The sequence below is a fragment of the Phyllostomus discolor genome, chromosome 3, assembly GCF_004126475.2.
Source record: "Phyllostomus discolor isolate MPI-MPIP mPhyDis1 chromosome 3, mPhyDis1.pri.v3, whole genome shotgun sequence".
Classification (NCBI taxonomy): domain Eukaryota; kingdom Metazoa; phylum Chordata; class Mammalia; order Chiroptera; family Phyllostomidae; genus Phyllostomus; species Phyllostomus discolor.
Window position 1 is genome coordinate 117,487,271 of NC_040905.2, and position 12,905 is coordinate 117,500,175.

The 12,905-nt window shown below is 55.8% G+C and overlaps 1 protein-coding gene across 6 annotated transcripts; it reads right to left on the minus strand.

The window, feature by feature from the left end:
• Positions 1-4,024: 4,024 nt before the first annotated feature.
• On the minus strand, positions 4,025-12,249 carry SH2B1 (SH2B adaptor protein 1). Of its 6 annotated transcripts, XM_028529765.2 has the most exons (11): positions 12,123-12,209; positions 10,509-10,536; positions 9,116-10,143; positions 8,751-8,852; positions 8,411-8,502; positions 8,126-8,301; positions 6,255-6,458; positions 5,867-6,078; positions 5,551-5,722; positions 4,991-5,090; positions 4,025-4,812 (listed from the first exon to the last, which is right to left on the minus strand). In XM_028529765.2, the coding sequence occupies exons 1-11, from the start codon at positions 12,126-12,128 to the stop codon at positions 4,776-4,778; spliced, it is 2,157 nt and encodes a 718-aa protein (XP_028385566.1). In that variant the 5' UTR covers positions 12,129-12,209; the 3' UTR covers positions 4,025-4,775. The 6 variants fall into 6 exon arrangements, with proteins under 6 accessions (XP_028385566.1, XP_028385558.1, XP_028385549.2 ...); XM_028529757.2 differs by lacking the exon at positions 10,509-10,536 and having other exon boundaries at positions 12,123-12,249; XM_028529748.2 differs by lacking the exon at positions 10,509-10,536 and having other exon boundaries at positions 5,495-5,722; positions 12,123-12,249.
• Between the last annotated feature and the right edge of the window lie 656 nt (positions 12,250-12,905).

Here is a 12,905-nt window from a genome sequence, read left to right on the forward strand (position 1 = left end):
CCCCAGCTGGTCCTTATGAGGGAGTGGGGGGGGGCCAGGCTCCCCCCTCACCCAGATCAGGGATTGGCTGGCGGAGACTCCAGCAGGAGGGGTCAGAAGAGAGATATTTCTGCTGACAGAGGGGGAACAGTGGGGCTGCAGCCTGAGATGTCACTCAGAGGGAAGCTAAGGTGGCCCCAGCCACAGGGAAGGAGGGGGGTTTAAGGAGAGACTTCACTTTCCATCATCTGCTACTGACCCCTCCCCCAGTTGCCTCAACTTCCTTAGTTGCACTGAATTTCCCAGTCTAAACCCATCCCTCTAGGTCTTCCCTTAAGCCCACTTCTACTCTCAGGCCTTCGCCTTCCACTTTCTTCACAGCTCCCACTTCCCATCATCCACCCTAAACCTGTTTGTCCACGCCGGCCTCCTTCCTCACCTCGTTTGTTTAAAGTACAGCAGAGACACTCCAACCCTAAGGGGATTGAAGGGGGGGAGGACATCCTTTGGGGGTTAGAGGAAGCGGCTCCAGAGGAATAAGGGGACGCAGGGAGGGGAGAGGGTCAAGGGGACAGAGCAGAAGACGGTAACCCTACCCTAGGGAGGGGTTGCTGCAGCCATCAACAAGGGATTTAGTGTCCAGGCCCTGGTGAGCAAAGCCAGGACTGCCTGTCTCTCCCCTAAACTCCCCCCACCCCCATTGCTCTAATTCAGCCTCTGGGAACATAGCCTTCAGGGCCCCCCCATCCCTAAAAGTGAATCCCCGCCCTGAAGAAAATGGGATACCCAGGCAGCAAGGTAACCCAAGAGGCTACATACAGAATGTGCTGATGGCAGAGGGGGAGGGATAAGTGTTTTAGGATGGGGGTGGGGGTCACCCCAAGTCATGGAATAAGGGTTACCTCATTCTACACTGTTCTCTTTAACCCAAGGGGTTTACCTGGCAGACCCCAGACAGCTGTGGTCTGCACCACACCTGGCCCTGAAGTATCTGTCCTCAAAGGGAGGGAGGATCGGAGCTCTGAGCCTGGGCACACCCCATCGGAAGAGGCACGAGGGAGGGGACATCATGGAAAGGGGCCCAGGGAAGCTGCATACGGCAGAGGCTCCAGACAAAAGGCATGGACAGGGGCAGATCGATGGGGACAAGTCTAGGGAAAATAAGGACAGAATGGAGCTGGGGGAGCAGAAGCAGAGTTGCCAGGGTCAGAGGGAAGTCTGAGGAGCAGTGGGGAAAAGGGACAGCAGAGAGCTGAACATGTGGCAGCCAGGTAGGTGGGGGCCACGGGCTGGGTGCAAAGCCACAAGTTGTTGCTGAGCGGCTGGCCTTGGTGTCAGCTTCCTCAGAGAGGCAGCTGCTCTGAGCCCCCCACCCCACCCCCACTCTGGGATGGGGGCATCTTTTGGTTATTACCAGGGCAGCTGCTGGAGCAGCGGGAGGGTAGCATGGGGTGTGTGGCTGGGAGTAAAGGAGGGCAGAGAGAGGAGAGAGGTTCGATGACAGTAATGGTGAAAGGTCAGTGAGGGGACGCAGCCCCACGACCCTGACCCTAAGTCCTTCCTCGGTTTAGGCTTCAATTTCCTGAAATGAACAGTGAGGATTTTAGTCTACTCAATGGGTTCTCGAGGCTACTTCCCTCTCTGGTGCTCAAGTTCCTAAGCAGACAATGGTATAGGAGACAGTGAGGCAAAGGAAAGGGAAGCCCCACTTCTGGAGAGTGGGTAGGCCAGCAGGAGTAGATGACACTTAAGGATTTAGTCCCCCACACTCATCCCTTCCTCCTCCTAGATTTAGGGGAGGGCAGCCTCCAGGGTGAGTTAAGGACACGGGACTCCTTCCCTCCCCCTCTTCATGGTTCCGACAAACCCCTCCCCTAAAGCAGAATCCTCCTGTGATTTGGGGAAAGGGGGGCTCAGACAATGGGGTATGAATGTCCACCGACAGGCACCTCCACCTGGCCCAGCACCCACCCACCTTCTTAGGCCAAAGTCAGCCTCAGCATCTGCCAAGCTTTTTGCACTGGCTGGCTTCTCCCCGCCACCACTTGGAGGAGTGACAGGAGCACTGTCTTAAAGAAGCAGGAATGCCCAAACATGGAGAAGGGGGAGAAGACTGGACAGATCACAGCTTCAAGGGAGTTGAGAGCATGAGGCTGAGGAAAGGAGGCAGGCTTTACAGGACACTGCTGCCAACAGGGCCCTTTAAGGATAGTGGTTTCCCCCTCCCTCAACTTCCCAGAGGGGGAACATGAAGCCAGAGAGGGAAAACACCAGCCAAGAGCTGCAAATGCCACCACCATCAGGGTGAACTGGGATGGAAGAAGGCTCACGAGGAGGCCCTCGCGCTCTCGGATCCCTCCCACTGGGGGTCTCCAAGCCCAGAGCTGGCAGGTGTTCTTCCCTTCCTATCTGAGGGCTGACACCCAGAATGGGAGAGGTCTAATTCTGAAGGACATGGAGACAGAGGCTGGCCCATCCCTGACCAATTTGGAACTTGAACTGAACGATCCATAAAGGCTAAGAGGGAAATAGTCTCAGGTTCCTCCAGCCAAGGCATACGAATCTTGGGATATAGGAGGGTCCATGTACCCCTCCCCACCCATCTTCAGAAGGCAAGTCCCAGAAAGCTGGCAGGGTTTAGGGGGAGGGGGAGCCTGGTAGCACCAGTTGCTGCTAGATTAGGAGAGGATCAGGCCCTGCCTACGCTAGGACGCCATAATCTTTTCTCACCATCTCCCTTTTAAAATATATAGCACCCAGATCCCCAAACCATCCCACCTTTGCAAGGCCAATTCCATCTCCAGTCTCCTGAAGCCAAGGTTTTGGGGAGTCCCAGGGATTAAACAAAACTGGGAGAGCCAGCAGGCTTCCCCCAGCTAGCCCCAAGCCTGGGTGGCCTGTGAGCCCAGCTGTCTCCTGTCCATCTCCCAACAGGACACAAGGCCCAGAATAGCAAGGTCATAAGCACGGGTAGGGCCTAGAAGTGGGGACAGAGGCTGAGAGGCAGGAGAACTCCAGCACACTGCCTGGGAGGGAAGGGGAGAGGCAGGATGGCAAGAGACAGAGCTGAATGGAGGCGGGAAGGGGAGACGGCAAAGCAAAATAAGATTTCAGAATCTGCCCCCTCCGTGTTGGCACCCACCTTGTGCAGAGCTGGGAAGCCTGGGGGCGCCCTCCACTGGCAGAGGGCACAGCTGCAGGTTGGAGAGCAGAGCCTGGGTTAAACGGGTGTGGGGGTGTGGGCATGAGGAGGAAGGGGAGACTTTGCCAACTCAAGTACCCACAGGGCCAGGCATGTCATGTGAGTGAAGTGATCTGGCGGGGATGGAGCAGATGTGGATGGTGAACCGCATGAAATCGTCTGATTTTCAAAAGACGTCAATAATTTGAACTTTTATGTGGAATTCCAATGGAAACATTATCCAGGACAAGCAAATTATGTCAACAGCTCCAACGTACAGGCAACTTCCTATTTTACAGATGAGGATGCTGAGGCCTGGGGTGGCTGTACCTTGCCCAGGCCACACAATAAGAGGCAAAGCCAGGAGTAGAAGCCAGTGCTCTCTGCCATCTATTCTCTAGCTTCCCAGCTTGGCTCTGGGAAGGGGGACAATCAGCCTATCCTTGGACCCCTCTGCAGCCAGATTCCATGGCCGCCACATCAAACCTCCCCCTATACAGCCACCATGCCCCCAGCCCCACCCCCATGATCTCTCTCTGCCTGCTTTCTACCCAGGGTAGGAAGCCTTAGCTGAGGAATTTGGAGCAGGAGGTCCTTGGAGATCATCAGCACTGCTTGTTCATTGTCCTGTCCCATTAAGAGAGCTCAGCTGGAGACCTCGAGAAGCACTGTTTGGCTCTGCACTTACCGCCCACAAACAGGACAGCCCACAGAGGAGCAAAGCACAGGCCAAGGGAGCGGCAGGGACGTGACTTGACCCAGCCCTCTGCCTCTCAGCTCCAGAGCTCACAGCACAAGTGGGCTGCCTTCCTGACCCACCTGTCCCAGCCCCCACTGCAAACACTGGCCACAGCCACCACAATGAACTGAGATAAACCCTTTTATTTATTTATGCTTCTCCATTTTGTTTAAAACAACAACAACAACCACCTTAACATTAACTGACAGCCCTTCCCCCTCACCCTTCCTTGGGCTGGGGGGGTAGTTAATGGGGAAATGGCCCCCAGGGGTGGGGCTGACCTAAGAGCCCCTCGAGGAGGTAATGGAGCCCGAACCCCCTCCCCAGGGGATGGGGCACCTGTAGTGTATGAACTGAGGAGTTGACAGGGCTCTTGAACCTCTTCTTGTACCAACATATATGCCCTTGGCCATCAAGGGAAAGGAAGCATATGGGGAGGGGATGCCTACCGCTCCTCTATGTCCTTGTTCAGCCCCAGTCTCAGGAACTGGGGGCTGGGGAGCAAGAAAGTGGAGAAAGGGTGGGGGTAGGGTGTCTCACACAAAGGAGTACTGGTTATTAATGGCTCTGGGATGGCCCCCTTCTTCTCCATCGCCCCCTAGTGGTAACTGCTGTAGCTGCACCATCAGTGTTGCCCCAGAGACCCCACCAGATCCAGAGCCTCCCTGGACCTCCATGCCTGGTGCTATGGCCTCTTCCAATTCAACCATGGGGACCAGCTCAACCACGGGGACCAGCTCTTCCTGGATCCCTCCACTGCCCACTTTCTCTTTCTCTTGCCTCTCTTTGGCTGCTGTGGCTGTTGCTGCCGCCACTTCTGTCGCCCCCGACGCCTCTTCTGCCCCAGGATGTGGGGGGTCTGTCCATGAAGGGGGTTCAGGGGGCGGGGGTGAGTCGTGGGAGGTGTTCGGTTCTGGATAGGAATGGTAAGAGACAGACTGATTGTGGAGGGAGGCAAGCTCTTGCAGCAGCCTCCCCTTCACTCACCCCCCAGGAGCCATGTGCTATCTCCCCCACATCCAGTCTCCTGAGCAACCCCCCATCCATGGAAGATGGATCATGGGCGGCGGTGAGAGGAGGACCACACTTACACACAGTCACTCGCTCCGAAGGGCATGAGGGTGGAGGAGGCATCGGGGTAGCATCGATCTCCCTCGCACACCCCTGCATGGCTCCCGGCCTGCTCTCGGCCTGGGGGGGGGGGGGGGGGGAACGTGGGGACAGATGGGACGTTGGGGTGGGGAAAAGGGACAGATCAGACAGGGACATCGAACATCAAGGGAAGTGGGAGGGATATCAAACCGAGCATTCCTAGAAGGGCAGGCCCAAGGCAAGGCTGTGAGGAAGGGCAAAGACAAGGCTGGGAGGATGGATCTGGGAGACAGACAGATGATGGAACAGAGGGTCTGATGGAATGGGGATGCGCCGACCCACTCTCAGCTGCTTCCCCAGTTCTAGCCAGGCGCCCTCTGCCTTCCTCTCAACATACTTCTTTCTCTCGGAAATCCTAACACACTGGCCCCTTCTTTCCCTGCTCACCCTAACAAAGCCTCTGCTCCTCACAGTTCCCCACCCCACCTTTCTGGCACACACACCTCCTCACTTCTTGGGTGCACGGGCACCTCCTCCCCTGCAGACCTGCTCTGCTCACCCTGCTGTCGCTGGGAGGACACGACATAGCTGCCAAGGACAACATCACTGGGGCCTCCAGACTCCAGAGGGATGGGGTGCACCCGGAAATGCTTGAGCATATCAAAAATGGACTGGAACCACAGGTGCTGGACCCGGCACTGACCTTCCTCGTTCAGTGACAAACGCAGGTGCTGAGGGCAGGATGAGCGAGGTGAAACAGGAGCCCAAACCCCTACCGATTACAGAACACTTCTCCCCTGGGTAACAATGTTCCCCCCGCTCCACCCACAAGCTCTCTGCGTAGAACAGAGCCCTTTCCTCAGGCACTCACTCACCTTGGCCTTGCCCTGGAAGTTGAAAGTGAGGACGTATTCACCCCGCCTCGTCTCACTCTGACGTACCAGGAAAACACCATGAGAGTCGGTGCCTCCAGCCAGTACTAACTGGGCGGCCTTGAGTCGAGAGAGCATCCCGTGGAACCAAGGATACCCTGAGAGGGGCTGGTCCCCCTCACCTCCCTCTGACTCCCCCTGGAACAGGAATGACCCTTCAGGAAGGAGAGAGGGAGGGAAACCTGGGTGTCAAGGAAGCTTCCCCCATCCTGGGAGAAGAAAGCCTTGCTTTCCCTCCCCCTGGATCAGATTCCTCAGGACCCCAAGGCAAGAGTTTCAAGTAGGCAGGCAACTGGACCTGGACATAGGCACACACCCAAACCTCTGGTACCTGTGGCTGTTTCTGGAGTATCCAGGGGTGGGTAGGGGGCCGAGAGGGGATGCACTGTCCCTGCTGGGAGTCCCTCTTCAATGGGGATGCGGGGTGGCAACTCTGGGGGAAGCAGTTCCATTGAGTCAAAATGGGAGGCAGCAATGGAGGCAGAACTGGGGGAGATGGATGCTGAGGGGCGGTCGGAGAGGCCCCCATATGCCCCTGGAAAAAAAAACAGAGGGGGGCAAAGTTGAGAACTGGAGAAGCTACTCTGTGGCAGGCCTGGTGGGCCCGGGCCCCTCCACCCCGTGTGCACTGGCAGGGTCAGCTGGCTAAAATGCTGGATCCTACTCTAGGCAGGGACCCCCGATGTCTTTACCAACGGCTCCTAACTTGTTTCATCCACTGTTCAAGGACTACACTTACTGAAAGTAGGTCCTTTGAATCCAAAAGATCCTTCATCTTTTTTGAATCAACAGCTACTGTTGTAGAAATGGAGCAAAGAATACCTCAAATATTTTTGCATTAAAAATGGGTTCTTTTTTGGCCAATAGGACAAAGCCTTCAACTCTCAGAGGCATCAGATCTTCCTTCTAGTAATTCCCCAACCTAACTAACTTGACCTTCACATTAACTTGTATTCATGAATCTTCTACTTTAACCCAATTGTCCCATCCAATTTTTTCCAATCTCCCAGGCTCCCTGCATCTCAGGTCTCGGCTCTTACCATGTGCCTCCTCCAAGCTGTGCTCTTCCCCACCCCACCAGCTGTGTTCTTTTCTCTCACCTTCTCTTTGTAATATTCGCTATTATTCCACCTTCCCTGATTCTCGTCCACCTCTGAGCTCCAAAGGTACTTCCTTCTTGTGCTGCTCAGAGGGCACTCAGCACAGGCTCTCCATTTTAGAGTCCTGCTTTTTAGAAAGTGATGTTTATTCAGCTAGACTGTGAGCCTTTGGAGGGCAAGGAGCTCATCTGAGGCATGTCTGCATTCCCCCACCCTGCTCCTGAGCCTAGCACAGGGCCAGGCCGGTACTAGGGCATTCCCAAATGTCTGCTGAGTGGCAGGCCTGAGCCCACAGGACTGTCGTGCATAGTCGCTGCTCAGAAGACAGGTATATATGAGGTGTGGAGGGCGGTGACTCAGGCATCAAGCTGGCATAGCCTGTCTTTGTCAGTGACTCTCAGGTGAGATCAGAAACGCTGTTTCTCCTCCCTGCTGTTGGTTGCCTGAGAACACAGGTGATTGGAACGGATGGCTTCAAGGTCCATTCTAGCTTTAAGATTCTATAATTTGTTTTACTCACAGAATACAGCCTGTGTGCAAGGCACTGTGAAACTAAAACTCAGAATGGAGGGTCATGAGGAAAGGGTACACTGGAGTTTAGAAAGGTGTGCTGGGGTCTGGTAGACTTAGGGGTCTCTGTGTGTTTATGTGTGTGAGTAAGGGATGCGTGTGTTTAGCCAGGCCAGCAAGTACAGACTCAAAGGAAAATTTGGCACCATCCACACACGCACAGAGACACAGAGTAAGAGCAAGAAAGAGATGTGTACAAAGTGTTATGGAGGCCCGAAGGAGAGACCTGTTATCTCCAGCCAGAGTGGTGGTCTGCATAAAGCTATGGAAAAGGTGACAAGGCCGGGCATAGAAAGCAGGCTAGGAGTTTCGCTGGGGCTTGTGTGGGACAGTGATGCTGATGGTCCTCAATGGCAAACTGTGTCTTGGCATGTTCAGGGACAAAAGACAAACAATTGGTGGGTGGGGGTGGGTCGCTGAGGAGCAGGAATGGGGTGACACAGTAGAGTCTGGAGAGAGGGCGTGGAGCCTGGCAGAAGAGGTCTTACGTGGCAGGTTCTGAGGTTTGTGGTTCTCAAGGCTCCACCCTTACCCTGCGACAGGCGGTCATTGCTCTCACTGGGTCCCAGCAGTAGATCCTGGCTGGGCAGGCTCTCTGAGTGATTCAGGCAGGGCAGCTCCAGGCTGTCCGTGTTCTCCCTTGTAAGAAATGAGGTCCCAGGGGCCAGAGGGAGGGTCATGGGGTGGGGACTGGTAGCAGGGCAGGGTCTGCAGAGACAGGGAAAATGGTGCTGGGAGGAAAATCACGAGGTGAGCGGCACAAGGCCGCTCCCAACCCAGCCCGTGGTCCCCTCAGTGCCAGAATCAGGATCCTCACCCCGGGCTCAGGCATTCTTGGATGTCGGACACCCAGGCCTTCACGTGCAGAGCGTCAGCGGTCTCCAGGATATACTCTGAGGAGCCTTCCACCTATGATGGGGACAACAGGAGGCCCACAGGCCATTTCCAGTTCCGGAGGCCTTAAGCCACCCCTAGTAAGAACAAGAACATCCTCTCTCTCTCCCCTCCTCCCAGAAAAGCTGTAGCCTCAGGGACATACTCTCAAGGAACCTGACACACGTGCACCTCCCTCCACCAATGTCCCTTGCTTATATGTGCTAAGTGCATTTTCCCCAACACGGGTGCTCCAAGGGGGCAGGGGAGCACAGGGCCCCCACCTTAACCACAAAAGTGTTCTCCCGGTCAGGCATCTCCAGGGCTGTGGTTGTCCGCACATCTGTGATGGTAGAGCAGGGAATGCTGAGTCGCGGCCGAGATGCCTAGGTTGGAAGAGAACGAGATCCAGATTTTTGGTGGGCCAAGACCATCTTTCCCGTCCCTCCAGAGATTCATCTTTCCTTCTGTATCCTAAGGGAGTTAGACAAAACGAGTACTACTACTTTTTCAGTCTTGCCCAGAGCTACTAATTCAGAGTCAGAAGTTAGCTTTAAAAACCAAAGTAAGCAAAGCTATGTATATAGGCTATTACCACTCTGGAAACTCAATCACTCATTCCCAGTCACCCCCCTCCTCTGGGTCTCACCTTGGGTGGCACAAAGAACTCCAGACGACTTCCTCCTCCTCCTTCTCCTTCACTTCGAAGCAGTAAGCGACACTTCTGCCACTGTGGTTGCCCTCCTCCCCCTGAGGTAGGCCCAGCTGCCCCTCCTCCCCGGCCCACTCCAGCTGGGTCTGGGGCTGCCTCTTCAGCCCCCATGAAACTCAGCAGCTCTTCCCTCTGCACCATCCCTGCTCCATCCTTCAAGGTCCCTCCTCCCCGACTGAGTCTCAGCCTCTCGAAACGGTGAGTCCATCTGTCCCCCGGGGATGTTCCATCACTAGCCAGTCCCCTGCCAATGGTCCCAGCTCCACCAGAGGAGTTGGAATTGCTGTTTCCACCTAACACTGGGGGGCCTGATGAGGTCTCTAGGGGCCCGGCTGGGGAGGGAGGGTCAACAGTCCCCCGCCACTGTAGGATACCACGGACTGAACCGCGGACAGAGCGACCCACTGAGCGGAGGGAGAAGCGTTTCTTTAGCTTCGGCTTGGAGGAGGTCGTAGAAGAGGAAGAGACTGAAGAAGGGAGGGGGCCGGCCAGGTCCTCAGATGATCGAGAAGGACCCAGCACAGCCAGGGGCCCGCCCACCCTACAGCTCTCAAGGGACAGGTCATGTGCTGGGATCTCCACACCAGGACTCAGAGGAGCCACGATGGGTGGTGAGAGAGAGCCAGAGGCCCGGGCTACCTCGGCTTCAAAATGCTGCAGGAAGAGCTCAGCAAAACGGCGGGAGAAGGCAGCCTCAGCCCCGGGCCCTGCATATTGGGGGTGGGAAGCCAGGTAGAGGCGAAAACGGCGGGCAAAATCCAGGGCAGCAGCCCGGGCATGGGACTCGCAGAACTCCCGCCAACTAGGGGGCGGGGGTGGTGGCAAGGGGGGAGGAGAGGGGAAGGCCCCATCCTCCAGGGAAGGGGCACCATTCATGATGGTCCCCAGGAAGTGGAGAGGGGGAACCTGTGGGGAGGGGCAGCAAAGAGGGAAGCGGCCAGAAGACACGGGGTGAGCGGCAGCAGCTGCAGAAGGAAGAGAGGCACATACACCGAGTCACTGCTGAGGTGGGACTGGGGGCGGAGCCCCACCCGAGCCAGACTCCCTAATCTGGTCTAGGCTCCTCAGAAAGCAATGGGGAAGAACACCAACTGCTTCCCTTCCCTCTCCCCGACCCTCGAACCCCACAAGCCCCAGACAACTGGCTCCCCAGTGTCTAGCCTACACCTATCCTGCTGTCTTCCCAACCCCACTTCCCAGGCTTTGGTTCCAGGAGTGATAAACGGCTGTGGAGCTCCTTCCTCTAAAAAGGAATCTTTTTCATGTCACCTCCCTTCTCTAAAGCAGATCCTTCAATATTTATCACATGCTTCCCACATGCTGTTCTTACCTTTCCCTGTGAGAGGCTTTAATAACCTCTACAACAGATGAGGAAACCGAAGCTCAGAAAAGTTTCAGACCTCCAAGTCTACTGTTTTTCCCACTGCATAGTCCTTGTCCCCAGGGTCTCGCTGGACCAGGCTCAGTCATAGCCCCTCACTGCCCCAGCTCTCAGAGGAGCTAGGTCTGTAGAGCTTAGAGACCCTGCCTCATATATCATGAGGTCCAGCTCTGAGGAGGGAGGATGCACACTGAGGAGGATGGATGGATGGATGATGGATTCAAACAGCAATTGTCTTGATAGCTGACCCCAGGGCCCTACACCCAAGCGCTGTACGAGGAAGGCCTGGAACGGTCACAGCCCACTTCTTTGGTGCCCCTTTGGTCTGGGGCTCAGAGGCAGCAGCACCAGGTGAAGAAAGACTATGGGTTGGGTCAGGGCAAGTCTTTGCTGACCACAAAGTAAGTAAAACATTACGGGGGGCTGGGGCCCTAGGACTTTTCACAGCCGTCTTCTCTCACTCAGGAGTGTGCTCTAAAGGCTGGCTAGCCTGCTGGCTAAGGCCGTGGGTTATGCAATCAGAAATCCAGGCTCTCACACCTACTAGCTGTGTGATCTTGAACAAAGTATATGTCCTCTCTGAGCTTCAGTTTTTGTATCCATAAAAGAGCTAATGATCTCCAACCCCTAGAATTGTCGGGGGAATTAAATGGAACATGTCAGTGCTTGACAAAGTAAGCACATGATAACGACTGCCATTATTATTATCTTTATGGATTCCAATCTTCTAGAACAGAAGTTAGAGAAGGAGATTTCCCAAGGTCTTACACATAGCAAATGGCAGAACTGGGCATGGAAGTTACAAGCCATGGCTCTTTTGTCAGTGTTTCCCCCCCATATTATACTGGAAGATGACTGGCAGCAGGACCGGGGTGAGGGTAGCTCAGGAAAGTCTCCCTAAAATCTCAGACTCCTGTTCAGAACCACAGTCAGCAACCCTTCCCCTTCCTCCTTGGCCTAGGCCCTACACACTCAGATGGCTCCAACCACAGGGACAATTCCAAACCAATGAGAAGAAGCCAGTCGATGCACGAGTCATGGAGCACAGGGAAACTGAGCCAAGAGGTGCAGACACAGAAGAGAAACCAATCTCTAGACAGAGGCCACCTCAGCTCACAAGGGCCCACCCAACCCTCTAACCATACGCAGACCCAGCCCCCTTCAGGCCCGCTGACCCTGCGGCTACTGAGCCGGTGATTGAAGTTTCTCTTCTGTCAAGCAGGACTCAAGACACATTTTCCCCGTGCACCTGCCTCTTGGCTCAGTTCTGGTATTTCCCGAACGGCGGGTGGTGGAGGGTTCAAGCTCCGCTCCTGGCTCGTACCCACTGGGCCCGTTGCAGTCCACTCTGACCCGACCCTACTCCCTGGACACGCTCTACCCACCCCGGGGCCGCAGTCTTCTGGGGACCAGCCCTATCTGCTGCACTCTCTTGGGCCGAGTGCCCTCCTGCCTCTGGTCCCCCACGCCCGCTCCCACCCAGGGCTCCTCAGAGGCGCCGGGGCCGGACCGCGGAGAGGGAAGAAGGACTTGAAGAGGGGGGGGTTCCGGTTCCGGTCCCACCTGCATCTCGGTCCCCGCGGTTAGCTCCGGCGGCGGCGGCAGCTCCCGCTCCCTGCCCCCCCTCCGCCACAATCTCCCAGCCCCGTTCTGCGCAAGCTCCGGGACCCCTTTTCTCGTCACCGAAGGAAGCGATCATAGAGAAGAGTGGCGAGAGGGAAGGGCACCTTCACACTCACTTCCGCCATCCTCCCACTCTGGGCAACCCTGAAGACCTAACAGGGTGTCACTATTGGAGGGATCGGTGACAGAAGCAGCCGTAGGGGGGGAGTTGGGTCCCATCAGAGCGTCTTCCCAGAGGAAATTCAGGACAAAGGAGAGAAGTTAACCATAGAAAAGCCACTTTAGGCGGTAGAGTCCCGAGGGCCTGTTGAAGGCTAGAGTGGCCACCTAGTAGTGGAAACCAGAGAGATGAGAAAGCTTTTTGAAGGCCCAGTGCAGCCTAGAGCGCCTGGCCCGGCTGCTGACGGCTTACTGCCCTCAAGGAGCTGGGCAAGGGAACAAACGGGTGACCTTGGTGAGGCCCCGCGAGGAGGCGGAGCATGAACTTGCGACCTTGGCTTCTCCGAGGAAACAGACTGGAGGTTGGAGACTCCATCTCTGACAGGAAATAAAGGCGGGAGTAGGGGTGCGACTGAGGGAGCCAAAAATAATGAGGTCAGTTTGGGACATGCTCGTGGACGTCTGGAGGCAGGTGAGCGTACAGTCTGCAGTTTAGAAGAGCCATCAAGACCAGATAGAGGAATTGAGAATCATTAAGGTATAGAGGGTAGTTTAAGTCAAGAG